This window comes from Bombina bombina, chromosome 4 (assembly GCF_027579735.1).
Source record: "Bombina bombina isolate aBomBom1 chromosome 4, aBomBom1.pri, whole genome shotgun sequence".
In the NCBI taxonomy this organism is placed as follows: domain Eukaryota; kingdom Metazoa; phylum Chordata; class Amphibia; order Anura; family Bombinatoridae; genus Bombina; species Bombina bombina.
Genome location: NC_069502.1, coordinates 1118791109 through 1118810975, shown reverse-complemented (window position 1 = coordinate 1118810975; position 19867 = coordinate 1118791109). Strand labels below are relative to the sequence as shown.

Genomic DNA, 19867 nt, shown 5'->3' with positions numbered 1-19867 from the left:
AGAGATAGATGCTGTTTGGAGTAAAGAGCTAGATAAGTGCTAGATGCTATTTAAGTAAAGAGCTAGATAAGAGCTAGAGGCTATTTAAGTATAGAGCTAGATAAGAACTAGAGGCTATTTAAGTAAAGAGCTAGATAAGAGCTAGAGGCTATTTAAGTAAAGAGCTAGATAAGAGCTAGATGCTGTTTGAGTAAAGAGCTAGATAAGAGCTAGATGCTATTTGAGTAAAGAGCTAGATAAGAGCTAGATGCTGTTTGAGTAAAGAGCTAGATAAGAGCTAGATGCTGTTTGAGTAAAGAGCTAGATAAGAGCTAGATGCTGTTTGAGTAAAGAGCTAGATAAGAGCTAGAGGCTATTTAAGTAAAGAGCTAGATAAGTGCTAGATGCTATTTAAGTAAAGAGCTAGATAAGAGCTAGATTATGTTTGAGTAAAGAGCTAGATAAGAGCTAGATACTATTTGAGTAAAAAACTAAAAAAGCAATAGATGCTGTTTGAGTAAAGAGCTAGATAAGAGCTAGAGGCTATTTAAGTAAAGAGCTAGATAAGTGCTAGATGCTATTTAAGTAAAGAGCTAGATAATAGCTAGATGCTGTTTGAGTAAAGAGCTAGATAAGAGCTAGAGGCTATTTAAGTAAAGAGCTAGATAAGAGCCAGATGCTGTTTGAGTAAAGAGCTAGATGCTATTTAAGTAAAGAGCTAGATAAGAGCTAGATGCCATTTGAGTAAAGAGCTAGATAAGAGCTAGATGCTATTTAAGTAAAGAGCTAGATAAGAGCTAGATGCTATTTGAATAAAAAACTAAAAAAGAGCTAGATGCTGTTTGAGTAAAGAGCTAGATAAGAACTAGACACTATTTGAGAACGAGCTAGAGTAAGAGCTAGATGCTATTTGAGTAAAGAGCTAGATAGGAGCTAGATGATATTTGAGTAAATAGCTAGATAAGAGTTAGATGCTATTTGAGAAAAGAGCTAGATAAGAGCTAGATGCTGTTTGAGTAAAGAGCCAGATAAGAGCTAGATGCTATTTGAGTAAAGAGCTAGATAAGAGCTAGATGCTATTTGAGTAAAGCGCTAGATAAGAGCCAAATTCTGTTTGAGTAAAGAGCTAGATAAGAGCTAGATGCTGTTTGAGTAAAGAGCTAAATAAGAGCTAGGTGCTGTTTGATAGTTGGTCTGATGAAGGGGTGAACACCCCGAAACGTCACTTTAAATAGAATTGTGTTGTACACTTGATAAGACCAGAGAGCGCTTCGTCCTTCAGCTCTATCTACTACTCTTAGCACCCTGGCATATGAAGCTTGTTAGTGGGAGTGCACCTATCTCTAAATGTTTATATATATATATATATATATACATATATATATATATATACATATATATGAATATTTTTTCTCAGAGAGTGTATATATAAGCATAATATTTTTTTAATCTACTTATGTTGTGTTTAGTACACATTTTTTTTAACTTTTAGACTTTATGTGAGGTCTTCAGTAGCGCTAACCTGACAAGCACAAATTTAGCTTGTGCTCGAACGAAAGAGTTTACTTACAATTTGTAAGACCCGCCACTTGTAATCTAGCCCACAATGTTCTATTTCAGGGGAATTACATTTTAAACTAAATCCTTCTTTTACTATGTCTTTATGTTATGCAAAGTCATGCACCACGCAAGGGAAAGCTGCGTTGCCACTCCAAATAAAGAAAGCTGGTCTGGAACAGGCATACATAAAGTCCTAGTAACCATCTACATCCTCACCTGGTGCAGCATATGGAATTCTGTAGAAGTGGGACTACAGATTTAACCCATTTGAATGTGTTAAACACACAGTAAAATAAAATGACTTTAAAAAATAATATGCTATAACTTTACCTTTACAGTAAAATGTCCCTCTAAACTCGAAATGCAGAAGAGTGCTCCCTTCCAGGCTTAGCTGCTTTATAGACAGTGGCAGCTAAATGTTGATCAACACTCCATCTTAGTGTACAGTGGTAAGGGGCTGATTAGTGGGTATGTCCCTTGTAAGACCATTGTGACATTATTCCACTCGAGAGTGTTTCTAGCTCTTCCCATTCACTGAGGAATGATTTATAGAACTTTGATAAGCTCTTCCCTTTACTTTGTTTGCCATAAATGGCTGCAATATGTTGGTAGCCCTAGATGCCAAATAGTTTAATTGTGTAAGCTGGTGGAGCAGGTGCCAATTCAAGGTCTCAGCTAGATGAAGGTTGCTGACTGAAGCCACTTTAGGGCATCTGGTCAAAGCTCTATTTGGTTTTGATATGTCCCTTTCTTGTTATTTCTAGTAGATGCAGGCTTTGTGCTAATGTGTTTGCCAGCATGGGAATCTTCGGCGCCCATTGAACTATTTACATTAGTTAATAAATATTTCTGTTTGTTTTGCAATCGTCTGGTATTCACCATTTATATTCAGTTATCAGTCTTTAGTTTGGTGAGGTATCATGAATGAGAATATAAAGCTTTGGAACAAAGAAGTTTCTGGTTTTAATCCATATATAACAAGGCCTCTCTGAAGAACCTGTGTTGATACAGAGCACATTTTTCTACAAAATACCATTTAGCAAAGAGATTTAAATCAAATAAATAACCTTTATTTTACATATTATTTTACTGATGTCTGGTCAGATCATGCTGCCACCAAGGACATTTCTAAATATGTTTTTATTCAGTATACATTTGATGTATGATTTATTTATTTGCTTTGTTGCAAATCTTTGAAAATAGTCTTTGGGCATTGCATGTTGTCACTTCACAAACTATCTCTGGAGGCAGTTTTTTCACAGACGCAATGTATTCACAGGATATATGGATATTTGATGGCACATTTCGTTCCTAGAGAAAAATAGAGAGAATTACTTAAAGGACCACTCAATGTAGTAGAATTGCATAATTAAAAAGTGTATAATAAAAATACAATGATTTAAAGGGCCATAATACCCAAATGTTTAAACACTTGAAAGTGATGCAGCATAGCTGTAAAAAGCTGATTAGAAAATATCACCTGAACATCTCTATGTAAAAAAGAAAGATATTTTACCTCAAAAGTTCCTCAGTAGCCACCTCCCATTGTAAAGGATTTCTAAGCAGCATTTTAGTGTGTTTGTCCTGGGACATCTGAAGGGACTAGCATCGTGCACTCTCATATTATTTCACCAATCAGGTAAAGGAAGCTTACTATGAAATCTCATGAGAGTTAAATCAAATCTCATGAGATCACAGTAAGAGTTCATGACCTCAGCACTGCTGATGCTGATTGGCTGCTGTTCATTTCTTCATTTTTTTAATTTTTTTTACCTGCAGCTGGGAGCAGCTGAGTATAACTTTTTACACAGAACTTACTCTGCTGAGTTGAGGAAATTGTGAGGTAAAATATCTTCCTTTTTTACATAGAGATGCTCAGGTGATATTTTCCTGTCAGCTTTTTACAGTTATACTGCATCAGTTTCAAGTGATTTAGCATATGAGTATTATGTCCCTTTAACACCTACTCTGAATTTCAAATAAGAAGTAGATTTTTTTTTCTGGCATATTTATTTTTTCTTCCATTTTCCAGCCCCTTATATCATGTGACAGACATCAGCCAATCACAGACTAGTATACGCATACCCTGCTAGCTTGTGCACATGCTCATTAGGATCTTGTTCCCCAGAAAGTGTGCATATAAAAATACTGTGCAAAATTTGATAATGGAAGTAAATTGGAAAGTGTCTTAAAACTACATGCTCTTTTTGAATCATAAAAGATTATTTTGACTTGAGTGTCCCTTTAATTCAATGGCAAATAACACAGATTAGATGGCCTCTCAGAAGCCAGCTGTATTTCATGGTTATGGTTGAGCAGGTCATTTTTAAGGCTTTTCAATTTACTTCTATAATCAAATTTCTTCATTTACTTGGAATCCTGTGAGCCTGCTTACCTGAAGTTAAAAGACATGATTCAGATAGATGATAAAATGAAAGGTTTTGTAAACTTGTATACTTCTCTTGCTATCATTCATTAAAGAAGCAGCAATGCACAACTTGGAGATGAGCTATGTGGAGGTGCTCAAACAAATAAATTATAATAATAATAACTGAACATATTCGGTGAGCCAATGACAAGAGGAATATATGAACAGCGACCAATCAGAAGCTAGCTCCCATTAATTAATTACTGTTCCTGAGCCTATCTAGATATTATTTCCAACCAAAAGAACAAAGCAAATTAGATAATAGAAGTGATTAGGAAAGTTGTATTTAAACTGAAAAAACTATCTGAATCATCAAAGTCATTTTGACTTTACTGTCCCTTTAAGAATGGACGGTCATATGGGGTTATTGACAGGTTGTGTGAGAACTAGAAGTGGTACTGCACAAGGAAATATGTGTACAATAGTAACGTCAGACAGAAGACCTCTGCCCATCCTTTACGTCATTGCGGCATGGCTGTCCGGAGGAAGGGGCAAAAGAGGGCAAATGTCCCTCCCCTGGAATTCTCCTATTTATATACAAATATAAGCAGACTGGGCACTGGTATCAGCACAGAATTATTAGTCAGTAGCACAAACACTGGGCTGAAATATTCTAATAGTAACGTAAACTCCACAGCACCAAAACAGACACAAACTCCCTCTCCAGGGGTCGATCCGATAAAAATCGTCGCCCGCAAAAGCTGGCGACGCCAATATTTGCACTGGTTTGGTATCACATATACGGCGTAACCTAGAAGTTACGAGCGTATATTTCTGCCGTCGCCCGTAGTTTTTTGGGCCATAGGCAGGTATACCAAACCAGCGCAGTTTGGTATCCAATATACAGCGGACTTACGTGGCGAAAATGGAGAAATCTTACTCCATTTTCACCTCGCCACAAAAAGCAGCCGTAAGAAGCCTTACGCTGACTATTGGAGCCCCGTAACTCCCTAAACTAGCTGCTAAATAAACCTAACACCTAACGCATGCGCAATGTCTATCTACCTGTCAACCGCGATCTGCTAAATAAAACCTAACACCTAACGCATGCGCAATGTCTATCTACCTGTCAACCGTGATCCCCCGCCGCAATCCCTAATAAAGTATTTAACCCCTAAACCGCCGCCATCTACATAAACTAACCCCCTACTGTTAGCCCCTAAAACCGCCACCATCTAACTATCCCCTAATGTGAACCCCTAAAACCGCCGCCATCTACCTGATCTATCCCCTAATCTGACCCCTTACACCGCCGCCAGCTATATTAATATTATTAACCCCTAATCTAATATCCATAAAGTAATAAGCTCTATTACCAGCCCTTAAAAGGGCCTTTTGCCGGGCTTTGCCCCAAAGTTAACAGCTCTTTTGCCCTATAACCTGCCCTCCCTACACCGCCGCCACTTAAATTTATTGTTATTAACCCCTAATGTAAGCCCCTTACACCGCCGCCATCTATATTAAAATTATTAAACCCTAATTTAATCTACCTACCCCGCCGCCAGCTATATTATCTATATTAACCCTAAGTATATTATAGTTAATATAGTTATTACATTATATATATTAACTATATTAACCCTAATTATATTAGGGTTAATATAGTTACTATAGTATTTATATTAACTATATTAACTCTATCTAACCCTAACACCCCTAACTAAATTCTTATTAAATAAATCTAATTCATATTATAAACTAAAATATTCCTATTTAAATCTAAATACTTACCTATAAAATAAACCCTAAGATAGCTACAATATAATTAATAATTACATTGTAGCTATGTTAGGGTTTATATTTATTTTACAGGTAAATTGTTAATTGATAGAATCCTATCAGCCAATCGGAATTCGATGGATGCCATCTTGGATGACGTCATTTAAAGGTACCTCATTCGTCGTTCAGTCGTCGGCCGGGATGGATGCTCCGCGTTGGCGGAGCGAAGAAAGTTAATAATTTTAAAATAGATGGCGGCAGGGTAGGGGCTCACTTTAGGGGGTAGGTAAGGTAGATGGCGGCGGGGTAGGGGCTCACTTTAGGGGGTTATAGATTTAATATAGCTGGCGGCGGGGTACGGGAGCGGCGGTTTAGGGGTTAATAACGTTATTAGGTTTCGGCGGGGTACGGGAGCGGCGGTTTAGGGGTTAATACATTTTTTATTGTTAGGCTAGTGAGGGGGGATAGCGGATAGAGGGTTAGACGTGTCGGGCTATGTTTAGGAGGCGTGTTAGACAGTGCGTGTGATTTCATACTTTAGTCAGGTTTTGTAGGCGCCGGCAGTTTCTAACGTGGCGCAAGTCACTGGCGACTCCAAAAATCTGTACTTACGCAGATTTCTGGACATTGCTACTTTGTCAGACTTACGCCACTTTAGCAACTGACGGCGCCGCATATTGGATAGCTCGAGTTGCGAGCTGAAACTGCGGGCGACGCGGGTTCCCTCGCTTGCGCTGCAAACTACGCCGTATATCGGATCGCGCCCCCAGTGTTTTATTGGAGGTTTAACGTGCATGCATTAGATTGTAGCTCCCTTTTCACTGCCTATGCTGAGTTACAGAAGAAGGGAGGGAGCTTCCTGAGCTGGGAAGTGTATCATACTAGTTAGCAAGGCGAGTGTGAAGGTAAATACAATCCCTTAGCAGGGCACAGTAGAAACTATAAATATTAGATCCAGCTAAAGCACTGGTTTTCAAACCTGTCCTCAGGCCTCCCCAACAGACCAGATTTTCAGGATTACCTTGGGTGAGAGCAGGTAAAATAACCATGTTAATTTATAATCTGATTATTTCCCCTGTGCTCCAGTTCAGATATCCTCCAAATCTGGCCTGTTAGGGAAGCCTGAGGATATGTTTGAAAACCAATGATCTAGGCCCTGATGACACAAGTGCTGTGAGGTGACAATATATTCAAAAGGGATCCGATGCGATGTCGAGAATGCCGTCAAAATATTTAAAAAAGCGAGAAATTACTCTTTAAAGGTAGCATTGCAAGGGGGTATTTTACTATACATCGCAATGGGTGGCGATGCTGGCTAAAAGTACATTTGTAAATAGAAGTGAATTGAAGTGTCTTAATATAACCTGCTATATCTGACAGCAGGAGTGATCTGCACTTAATGTTATGGCGCGGTCGGGCCGGGCTGTAACTATACAGCTGGCCCGATGCGCTGTGTAAAAAAAACAGACCCGCTCAGCAGAGAGCAGAGAGCGGGTCTGTAAAAGCGCCATATTTAAAAAAAAATTAAAATGGAAAAAAAGGTTTAATAATGATAGCACTAAAAACATAATTTATGTAAGAACTTACCTGATAAATTCATTTCTTTCATATTAGCAAGAGTCCATGAGCTAGTGACGTATGGGATATACATTCCTACCAGGAGGGGCAAAGTTTCCCAAACCTCAAAATGCCTACAAATACACCCCTCACCACACCCACAAATCAGTTTAATGAATAGCCAAGAAGTGGTGTGATAAGAAAAAAGTGCGAAAGCATAAAAAATAAGGAATTGGAATAATTGTGCTTTATACAAAAAAATCATAACCACCACAAAAAGGGTGGGCCTCATGGACTCTTGCTAATATGAAAGAAATGAATTTATCAGGTAAGTTCTTACATAAATTATGTTTTCTTTCATGTAATTAGCAAGAGTCCATGAGCTAGTGACGTATGGGATAATGACTACCCAAGATGTGGATCTTTCCACGCAAGAGTCACTAGAGAGGGAGGGATAAAATAAAGACAGCCAATTCCGCTGAAAAATAATCCACACCCAAAATAATTTAAATTTTATAATGAAAAAAAACTGAAATTATAAGCAGAAGAATCAAACTGAAACAGTTGCCTGAAGTACTTTTCTACCAAAAACAGCTTCAGAAGAAGAAAACACATCAAAATGGTAGAATTTAGTAAAAGTATGCAAAGAAGACCAAGTTGCTGCTTTGCAAATCTGATCAACCGAAGCTTCATTCCTAAACGCCCAGGAAGTAGAAACTGACCTAGTAGAATGAGCTGTAATCCTTTGAGGCGGAGTTTTACCCGACTCGACATAAGCATGATGAATTAAAGATTTCAACCAAGATGCCAAAGAAATGGCAGAGGCCTTCTGACCTTTCCTAGAACCGGAAAAGATAACAAATAGACTAGAAGTCTTTCGGAAAGTCTTAGTAGCTTCAACATAATATTTCAAAGCTCTAACTACATCCAAAGAATGCAATGATTTCTCCTTAGAATTCTTAGGATTAGGACATAATTAAGGAACCACAATTTCTCTACTAATGTTTTTGGAATTCACAACCTTAGGTAAAAATTCAAAAGAAGTTCGCAACACCGCCTTATCCTGGTGAAAAATCAGAAAAGGAGATTCACAAGAAAGAGCAGATAATTCAGAAACTCTTCTGGCAGAAGAGATGGCCAAAAGGAACAAAACTTTCCAAGAAAGTAATTTAATGTCCAATGAATGCATAGGTTCAAACGGAGGAGCTTGAAGAGCCCCCAGAACCAAATTCAAACTCCAAGGAGGAGAAATTGACTTAATAACAGGTTTTATACGAACCAAAGCTTATACAAAACAATGAATATCAGGAAGAATAGCAATCTTTCTGTGAAAAAGAACAGAAAGAGCAGAGATTTGTCCTTTCAAGGAACTTGCAGACAAACCTTTATCTAAACCATCCTGAAGAAACTGTAAAATTCTCGGAATTCTAAAAGAATGCCAGGAAAAATGATGAGAAAGACACCAAGAAATATAAGTCTTCCAGACTCTATAATATATCTCTCTAGATACAGATTTATGAGCCTGTAACATAGTATTAATCACAGAGTCAGAGAAACCTCTTTGACTAAGAATCAAGCGTTCAATCTCCATACCTTTAAATTTAAGGATTTGAGATCCTGATGGAAAAAAGGACCTTGCGACAGAAGGTCTGGTCTTAACGGAAGAGTCCACGGTTGGCAAGAAGCCATCCGGACAAGATCCGCATACCAAAACCTGTGAGGCCATGCTGGAGCTACCAGCAGAACAAACGAGCATTCCTTCAGAATCTTGGAGATCACTCTTGGAAGAAGAACTAGAGGCGGAAAGATATAGGCAGGATGATACTTCCAAGGAAGTGACAATGCATCCACTGCTTCCGCTTGAGGATCCCTGGATCTGGACAGATACCTGGGAAGTTTCTTGTTTAGATGAGAAGCCATCAGATCTATTTCTGGAAGTCCCCACATTTGAACGATCTGAAGAAATACCTCTGGGTGAAGAGACCATTCGCCCAGATGCAACGTTTGGCGACTGAGATAATCCGCTTCCCAATTGTCTATACCTGGGATATGAACCGCAGAAACTAGACAGGAGCTGGATTCCGCCCAAACCAGAATTCGAGATACTTCCTTCATAGCTAGAGGACTGTGAGTCCCTCCTTGATGATTGATGTATGCCACAGATGTGACATTGTCTGTCTGAAAACAAATGAACGATTCTCTCTTTAGAAGAGGCCAAGACTGAAGAGCTCTGAAAATTGCACGGAGTTCCAAAATATTGATCGTAATCTCACCTCCTGAGATTCCCAAACCCCTTGTACCGTCAGAGACCCCCACACAGCTCCCCAACCTGTAAGACTTGCATCTGTTGAAATTACAGTCCAGGTCGGAAGAACAAAAGAAGCCCCCTGAACTAAACGATGGTGATCTGTCCACCACGTCAGAGAGTGTCGTACAATCGGTTTTAAAGATATTAATTGAGATATCTTCATGTAATCCCTGCACCATTGGTTCAGCATACAGAGCTGAAGAGGTCGCATGTGAAAACGAGCAAAGGGGATCGCGTCCGATGCAGCAGTCATAAGACCTAGAATTTCCATGCATAAGGCTAACCAAGGGAATGATTGTGACTGAAGGTTTCGACAAGCTGATATCAATTTTAGACGTCTCTTGTCTGTCAAAGATAGAGTCATGGACACTGAATCTATCTGGAAACCCAAAAAGGTTACCCTTGTCTGAGGAATCAATGAACTTTTTAGTAAATTGATCCTCCAACCATGATCTTGAAGAAACAACACAAGTCGATTCGTATGAGATTCTGCTAAATGTGAAGACTGAGCAAGTACCAAGACATCGTCCAAATAAGGAAATACCACAATACCCTGTTCTCTGATTACAGACAGAAGGGCACCGAGAACCTTTGTAAAAATTCTTGGAGCTGTTGCTAGGCCAAACGGCAGAGCCACAAACTGGTAATGCTTGTCTAGGAAAGAGAATCTCAGAAACTGATAGTGATCTGGATGAATCGGAATATGCAGATATGCATCCTGTAAATCTATTGTAGACATATAATGCCCTTGCTGAACAAAAGGCAGGATAGTCCTTACAGTTACCATTTTGAATGTTGGTATCCTTACATAACGATTCAATATTTTTAGATCCAGAACTGGTCTGAAGGAATTCTCCTTCTTTGGTACAATGAAGAGATTTGAATAAAACCCCAGCCCCTGTTCCAGAACTGGAACTGGCATAATTACTCCAGCCAACTCTAGATCTGAAACACATTTCAGAAATGCTTGAGCCTTCGCTGGATTTACTGGGACACGGGAAAGAAAAAATCTCTTTGCAGGAGGCCTTATCTTGAAGCCAATTCTGTACCCTTCTGAAACAATGTTCTGAATCCAAAGATTGTGAACGGAATTGATCCAAATTTCTTTGAAAAAACGTAATCTGCCCCCTACCAGCTGAGCTGGAATGAGGGCCGCAACTTTATGTGGACTTGGGAGCTGGCTTTGATTTTCTAAAAGGCTTGGATTTATTCCAGACTGGAGATGGTTTCCAAACTGTATCAGGCTTTTGTTCCTTGTTGTGACGAAAGGAACGAAAACGATTATTAGACCTGAATTTACCTTTAGACTTTTTATCCTGAGGTAAAAAAGTTCCTTTCCCTCCAGTAACAGTTGAGATAATAGAATCCAACTGAGAACCAAATAATTTATTGCCCTGGAAAGAAAGGGAAAGCAGAGTAGACTTAGAAGACATATCAGCATTCCAAGTTTTAAGCCATAAAGCTCTTCTAGCTAAAATAGCTAGAGACATATACCTGACATCAACTCTAATGATATCAAAGATGGCATCACAAATAAAATTATTAGCATGTTGAAGCAGAATAATAATGCTATGAGAATTATGATCTGTAACTTGTTGTGCTAAAGCTTCCAACCAAAAAGTTGAAGCTGCAGCAACATCCGCTAAAGATATAGCAGGTCTAAGAAGATTACCTGAACACAAATAAGCTTTTCTTAGAAAGGATTCAATTTTCCTATCTAAAGGATCCTTAAAGGAAGTACCATCTGCCGTAGGAATAGTAGTACGCTTAGCAAGAGTAGAGACAGCCCCATCAACCTTAGGGATTTTGTCCCTAAACTCTAATCTGTCAGATGGCACAGGATATAATTGCTTAAAACGTTTAGAAGGAGTAAATGAATTACCCAAATTATTCCATTCCCTGGAAATTACTTCAGAAATAGCACCAGGAACAGGAAAAACTTCTGTAATAACTACAGGAGATTTAAAAACCTTATCTAAACGTTTAGATTTAGTATCAAGAGGACCAGAATCCTCAATTTCTAATGCAATTAGGACTTCTTTAAGTAAAGAACGAATAAATTCCATTTTAAATAAATATGAAGATTTATCAGCATCAACCTCTGAGACAGAATCCTCTGAACCAGAAGAACCACTATCAGAATCAGAATGATGATGTTCATTTAAAAATTCATCTGAACAATGAGAAGTTTTAAAAGACTTTTTATGTTTACTAGAAGGAGGAATAACAGACATAGCCTTCTTAATGGATTTAGAAACAAAATCTCTTATGTTATCAGGAACACTCTGAGCATTAGATGTTGACGGAACAGCAACAGGTAATGGAACTTTACTAAAGGAAATATTATCTGCATTAACAAGTTTGTCATGACATTCAATACAAACAACAGCTGGAGGAACAGCTACCAAAAGTTTACAGCAGATACACTTAGCTTTGGTAGCTCCAGCACCAGGCAGCGATTTTCCAGAAGTATCTTCTGACTCAGTTGCAACGTGGGACATCTTGCAATATGTAATAGAAAAAACAACATATAAAGCAAAATTAATCAAATTCCTTAAATGACAGTTTCAGGAATGGGAAAAAAATGCCAGTAAACAAGCTTCTAGCAACCAGAAGCAATAAATAATGAGACTTAAATAATGTGGAGACAAAAATGACGCCCATATTTTTTTAGCACCAAATAAGACGCCCACATTATTTGGCGCCTAAATGCTTTTGGCGCCAAAAATGACGCCACATCCGGAACGCCGACACTTTTGGCGCAAAAGAACGTAAAAAATGACGCAACTTCCGGCGACACGTATGACGCTGGACACAGAAAAAAAAATTTGCGCCAAAAAAGTCTGCGCCAAGAATGACGCAATAAAATGAAGCATTTTCAGCCCCCGCGAGCCTAACAGCCCACAGGGAAAAGTCAAATTTTAAGGTAAGAAAAAAATGATTGATTCAGATGAATTATCCCAAATATGAAACTGACTGTCTGAAAATAAGGAATGTTGAACATCCTGAGTCAAGGCAAATAAATGTTTGAATACATATATTTAGAACTTTATAAACAAAGTGCCCAACCATAGCTTAGAGTGTCACAGAAAATAAGACTTACTTACCCCAGGACACTCATCTACAAGTTGTAGAAAGCCAAACCAGTACCGAAACGAAAATCAGCAGAGGTAATGGTATATATATATAAGAGTATATCGTCAATCTGAAAAGGGAGGTAAGAGATGAATCTCTACGACCGATAACAGAGAACCTATGAAATAGACCCCGTAGAAGGAGATCATTGCATTCAAACAGGCAATACTCTCCTCACATCCCTCTGACATTCACTGCACGCTGAGAGGAAAACCGGGCTCCAACCTGCTGCGGAGCGCATATCAACGTGGAATCTAGCACAAACTTACTTCACCACCTCCATAGGAGGCAAAGTTTGTAAAACTGATTTGTGGGTGTGGTGAGGGGTGTATTTATAGGCATTTTGAGGTTTGGGAAACTTTGCCCCTCCTGGTAGGAATGTATATCCCATACGTCACTAGCTCATGGACTCTTGCTAATTACATGAAAGAAATAATGTTATATAATCCTGCACTATGTGCAGAATTATATAACATTGTTTTTTAGGTTTACTGTCCCTTTAACTTTCCACACATTTAAACCTTTGACATTCGGGCAGAGCTGCAGCAAACAGTGCACTTGCAGCCCCCTTTATCAGCTAATAGGTTGCCCTTCTTATTTACTGCGCAAAAGAGTTATAAAATTGTATTTCCTTTGTTAAAAAATATTTTAGAAAAAATTAAGTTGTTAATGTTTATTGTTTTACATCACATGGAACAAGTGGGAAAAAAGAACACAACAAACATATGTAACAATTTATGATATACTCTAAATAATTCATTAAAGGGATATTAAACCCACATTTTTCTTTTATGATTCAGATAGAGCAGTTTTAAGCAACTTTCTAATGTACTCCTATTATCAATTTGTCTTCGTTCTCTTGGTATCTTTATTTGAAAAGCAGGAAGGTAGAATGAAAGCCCATTTTTATTTCAGCACCTGGCTAGCACTTGCTGATTGGTGGCTTTAAAAAAAAGCTGTTGGGTTATTGATGTGTTGTCAATAGTTTTTAGAAAAACTTTTCAGCTATAGAGTAATGATCCTGCTTGACTGGAAGCAAAATTGCAACTGGGTAGTTGTCAGGCAGGAATCGTTACTTTATTTTTTATTTTTGTTAAATTTTAGCCAACGTCATCACTCCAATAACCTATTGCAGAGATCACATGACAAGGAACCACTATTACTGGTTCCTAGTGTTGCTATATACACTCCCTGCCCAGAAACAGTGCAACCGTATATGTGCATATATTTTTTACACTTTATTTTACTTTTCTGTAGTGTAGTGATCCCCCACACCCTCTATGAGGCAGCATATACCGATCCCTTGCTCTACCTTTTATTCCATGCTTCATAGCTCAGGGTCCCGCCCAGTCCTGCCTCATCCCTCCCAAAAAAAATTCTGCAGGTAGGATCCCGCCCCTCCCAAGCTGGGCACCCACACCTCCCGCCGGCACCAGCAAATGATCATTACAGATGGCGACACACAGTGTTACTGTCTGTAACGATCAGGCATCTGCCTTCATTTGGAACCCACTATATTCAGACAGATGCCTGCAGCTCAGGATCATCAGCTATCACTTCCTGAAGCCGCAATGTATATATACATAATGCGGTCTGATGGTCAAAGTACTGCATGACGTATATATACGTTGTTTTGGTTCAAGGGGTTCATAGGTCCCTAAGCACCATAAAATAGAACTCCTTAAAAAGTATCCAAACTTGCCTTTTATAATATTTTTTTACCTTAGAAATTGCTCTTCAGAAGGTGCCCATTTCTCTGTCCCCAATGCGTCTGCATTTTATATTTTAACCCCTTAACGACTGAGGACGTGCAGGGTACGTCCTCAGAAAAAAGGCAGTTAATGCCTGAGAACGTACCCTGCACGTCCTCAGTGTGGAAAGCAGCTGGAAGCGATCCTGCTCGCTTCCAGCTGCTTTCCGGTTATTGCAGTGATGCCTCGATATGGAGGCATCCTGCAATAACCTTTTTAAGTCATCCGGTGCAGAGAGAGCCACTCTGTGGCCCTCTCTGCACCGGAGATCGGTTGCTCCCTGTGTTGGTGGGTGGGAGCCGGACCGGGAGGCGGGTGGCGGCCATCGATGGCCCTGTGGATGTGAAGGGGGGCGGGATCGTGGGCGGGGGTGGCTGGGGGCGCGCGCGCGCGTGCACGGGAGGGTGGGGGCGGGCGCGTGCACGGGGAGGGAGCGGGTGGGAACCGCTACACTGCAGAAAATGGGGAAATAAAAAATATAAAAAACATTTAAAATTAAAACAATCAGCAAGGTGGTGGGGGTTTGTCTGTGGGGGGTGGGGGGGGGGGAAGCTACACTACAGAAAAAAACAAAAAAACAAAAAAACAAAAAAAAAAGCACTTTTTATTGTAAACTGGGTACTGGCAGACAGCTGCCAGTACCCAAGATGGCCCCCAATAAGGCAGAGGGGAGGGTTAGAGAGCGGTTTTGGGGGGGATCAGGGAGGTTGGGGGCTAAGGGGGGGATCCTACACAGTAGCATATGTAAATATGCTAAAAAAAAAATTCATTTTTTTTTTAAAACCCTTTTATTTTAGTACTGGCAGACTTTCTGCCAGTACTTAAGATGGCGGGGACAATTGTGGGGTGGGGGAGGGAAGGGAGCTGTTTGGGAGGGATCAGGGGGTGGGATGTGTCAGATGGGAGGCTGATCTCTACACTAAAGCTAAAATTAACCCTGCAAGCTCACTACAAACTCCCTAATTAACCCTTTCACTGCTAGCCATAATACACGTGTGAGGCGCAACAGGATTTAGTGGCCTTCTAATTACCAGAAAGCAACGCCAAAGTCATATATGTCTGCTATTTCTGAACAAAGGGGATCCCAGACAAGCATTTACAACCATGTGTGCCATAATTGCACAAGCTGTTTGTAAATGATTTCAGTGAGAAACCTAAAATTGTGAAAAATTTTACGTTTTTTTTAATTTGATCGCATTTGGCGGTGAAATGGTGGCATGAAATATACCAAAATGTGCCTAGATCAATACTTGGGGTTGTCTACTACACTACACTAAAGCTAAAATTAACCCTACAAGCTCCCTAAAAGCTCCCTAATTAACCCCTTAACTGCTGGGCATGATACACTTGTGGTGCGCAGTGGCATTTAGCGGCCTTCTAATTACCAAAAAGCAACGCCAAAGCCATATATGTGTGCTATTTCTGAACAAAGGGGATCCCAGAGAAGAATTTACAACCATTTATGCCATAATTGCACAAGCTGTTTGTAAATGATTTCAGTGAGAAACCTAAAGTTTGTGAAAAAATTTGTGAAAAAGTGAACAATTTTTTGTATTTGATCGCATTTGGCGGTGAAATGGTGGTATGAAATATACCAAAATTGGCCTAGATCAATACTTTGGGATGTCTACTAAAAAAAAATATATACATGTCAAGGGATATTCAGGGATTCCTGAAAGATATCAGTGTTCTAATATAACTAGCGCTAATTTTGGAAAAAAATGGTTTGGAAATAGCAAAGTGCTACTTGTATTTATGGGCCTATAACTTGCAAAAAAAGCAAAGAACATGTAAACATTGGGTATTTCTAAACTCAGGACAAAATTTAGAAACTATTTAGCATGGGTGTTTTTTGGTGGTTTTAGATATGTAACAGATTTTGGGGGTCAAAGTTAGAAAAAGTGTGTTTTTTTCCATTTTTCCTCATATTTTATCATTTTTTTTATAGTAAATTATAAGATATGATGAAAATAATGGTATCTTTAGAAAGTCCATTTAATGGCGAGAAAAACGGTATATAATATGTGTGGGTACAGTAAATGAGTAAGAAGAAAATTACAGCTAAACACAAACACCGCAAAAATGTAAAAATAGCCTTGGTCCCAAACGGACAGAAAATGGAAAAGTGCTCTGGTCACTAAGGGGTTAATTAGCAGTGAGTGGTCTAACCAACCCATATCAGATTGGCTAGAGCACTCGCTACTTATTAGGAACCTATTAAAGGGAACTTTATTTCAACCTTGACTGCCCCTTTAAGTTTAACAAGTTCTGTAGGGTTGAAGCAGAACATAAACTCACTGACCTGCTTCTGTAATCCAAGTGATGGTGAATCAGTCTCCAAGCAGATGTTCTCCAAGGGAATTTGCCTTATTAATTTGGCCCTCTAGAATTCATAAAAGAGCAAACAGTCAAATTTTATCAACCCATAATTCTTCTTTTACGTATATGATTAAAGGGACATAAAATCCTATATGTTTTCTTTCATTATTCAGACAGTGCACACAATTTATACAACTTTTAAATTGACTTATATTATCAAATTTGCTTCATTATCTTGGTATCCTTAGATAAAGGATCAACAATGTACTACTGGGAACTATGTGAACACTGTGTGTGAGCAAATGAGATCAGGAATATATGTGTAGCTACCAAACAGCAGTTAGTTACTAGTAGTGTGTTACTTCTCCTACATAGGTATGCTTTTTAAAAAAGGATACCAAAGAACAAAAGCAAATTAGATAATAAAGTAAATTGGAAAGTTGTTTCCAATCCTGATTATACTAACTTTGTGATGGAATATGGTAGATTTATTAAGCAGCGGATGCTGCTAAATCCGCCCGAAGTTGCGGACTGCAATCATCCCGATCAGATACGATTGGGATGATTGACACCCCCTGCTAGCGGCCGATTGGCCGCGAATGTGCAGGGGGCGTCATTACACAAGCATTTCTTGTGAAATGCTTATGCAATGTTAAATGCCAACAGCATATATTATAGTGAATCTTGTCCGCCAGGGGTTTAATAAATTGACCCCTTTGTCTCTAAGGCAAATGAGGTACCTGACTACAGAAATGTTGTGCAAGCTCAACAGAATGGACTTGCCAGTGAGATGAATGGAATTCGCAAAACTTTTGACCACAATGGATCCCACCAAAAGTTCTTCAGGAAGAGTCCATTTACAAAAAGTAATTGATGGACCACAACAATATAATAATAATAATGCTATTATCAAATCTGGAGCTCTTCCGAAGATGCCTCTTCCTTTCCATGCTTCTAAGTTGGAAAGCCACTAACAAAATTTCAAAGAAGCATCACAAAGGGATATGTGATGATAGTAAGGAAAACGTTTGTGGAGGTTGGAAATCTTTTGACATTGAGTGGCTCTGTAATGTAAAGGGGTAAGAAAAATATCCTGGATCGAGGATGAGAGGATCCTGGCCAAGGTTCTGAGGGAAATAGAAGGTTTCTTTATAGTTTGTCATTTCTTTTTTGGTGTTCCTGATTTTTTTCTGCAGGAGGACTTAAAAATAATTTCCTGACAAGGAGTCAGTACTGTTTTTCATTGTTTACAATAAACCCAATGTTCATGAGAAGGGACACTGTGAGGTGGAGATGTTCTAATAATAAAGAATATTCTTGATTCATAAAGAGGATGTCGTGAAAATAAATAATTAAATGCATTCCATTGAGCCAAACTGTTACTGTCTGATTTAACAAATTTGGTGAAAATCCACGGTGCCGAGGAAATACCGAAAGGGAGACATGCCAGTTGCCATAGAATCTGATCCCAGAAAAATTTAATGTATTTTCTGTGATCCTTGTGAGTTGGGGCCATTAGATAAGAATTTGTGAGATTTAGGGGACTATCTATCAAGCTCTGGATAGAGCTTGAGGCCCCGTGTTTCTGGCGAGCCTGCAGGCTCGCCAGAAACACCAGTTATGAATCAGCGTTGTGTAAAGACTGCTGCTCCATAACCTGTCCGCCTGCTCTGAGCATCCCTAAAATAAGGGGTCTTAGTTGAGAAGGCTCTCTGATATGATTTGAATTGTAAAAAAAAATTGAAATCAGAATCTATAGATTAATGTGAAAGGTCATATGATTGGGAGTCCATAACATTAAATTCCTCCTTAGAAGTAGAGTGGGTGGAACTAGATGACAAAATGTACTTAGAAATTTAAACGATTACTCTCTGACATTTTTGTTTGTCTATAAGGGGTGGGGAAGAAACACTTCCTGTCTTCTGGACGTCTATAAAAGCAGGAGTGCTGGTGCCTGACAACTACAAGTCTACAGTGGGGCTGACATAAGGGTCTTACTTTACTTGTAATTTGAGGATCAGAGTTTAAATGCTTTCTTTTGGAAGTGCTATTTTATATTGAGAATGTTGCATAGTTTGGAGAGCGGACATGAAGACATTAACCTATTATGTCACCATCAGACATAAAGAGCTTGTTTTTATTTAACTGTGCACAGACTTTTTAGTGACTGGCACATTAGACCTTCCAGACTGAGGCCTCAATGATAAAAGCATGGTCAGACCCACAAGAAATAGCCTTTTGTTGTCGTGCCAGTCTCATAATCCGTGCTTCTGGAGATATTTTATTAAAAAGGTGGGCTGACCCTCTCTGTCCCAACAAATGGCGATGTGCATTCCATAGAAACAATATGGATCGCTGCCTGTTCAAAAATCCACCCACATAGCCAATGAACTTGGATGTCGACAGTGAAGTAGTGGTGTGTATTCAAAGCATATTTACACAACATAAAATGTGCATTCACTAAAAGTGAAAATGGTTTCTGTAGTAACAGTTCAAATAACTGATATTTAAACTAACATTCACTGTACAGTCAGTAGATTTCTTACAATTGAAAACCTTGCCACTGGAATGCTGTCGAGACTGGAATGTGTGAAAAGGTGCACCTAAGATGAAGGATATTTCTTTTATAATTAGAAACTCACGGCAGTGTTTCCCCATTAAAAAACAGGTTGCTCCCATGAAACTCCTATAGAAAGCGTATATAAAAAAAAATAAAATATATATATATATATATATATATATATATATATATATATATATATATATATATATAATATTAATGTGCACCTGGGCAGCTGTACATACAGTTTGGAAATGTGAGTGCTTGGTTCTGGAACTTATATATATACTAGCACAAAAATCTGAACATCCAATATTGCGTGCGTGTTCACGTATTCCCCCATAGAAGTTAATTGAGAAAAAAAAAGTGGAAAAAAAATATCATCTCAATATCGCGCAAACAGGATCGCATTTTCGCAATTGCGCTAACCCAATATGAAAATATGAATATTTATAACATATTGGAATATGTTCTATTTATTCATAATTAAATATTTCAACATATATCTATATATATACTTATACCTATATAAATATCCTAGAAAGAGGTTA

At 38.7% G+C, this 19867-nt stretch overlaps 1 protein-coding gene across 1 annotated transcript in view; it reads right to left on the bottom strand.

The window, feature by feature from the left end:
- Positions 1-2587: 2587 nt before the first annotated feature.
- LOC128658018 (putative deoxyribonuclease tatdn3-A) overlaps positions 2588-19867 on the bottom strand; it is a 92447-nt gene continuing 75167 nt past the window's right edge. Inside the window, exons 9-10 of the mRNA XM_053712461.1 lie at positions 16740-16820; positions 2588-2850 (exon numbers count right to left, since the gene is read on the bottom strand). Coding sequence (XP_053568436.1) covers positions 2707-2850; positions 16740-16820 — 225 coding nt within the window. The 3' untranslated portion in view covers positions 2588-2706. The remainder of the gene's footprint in view (positions 2851-16739; positions 16821-19867) is intronic.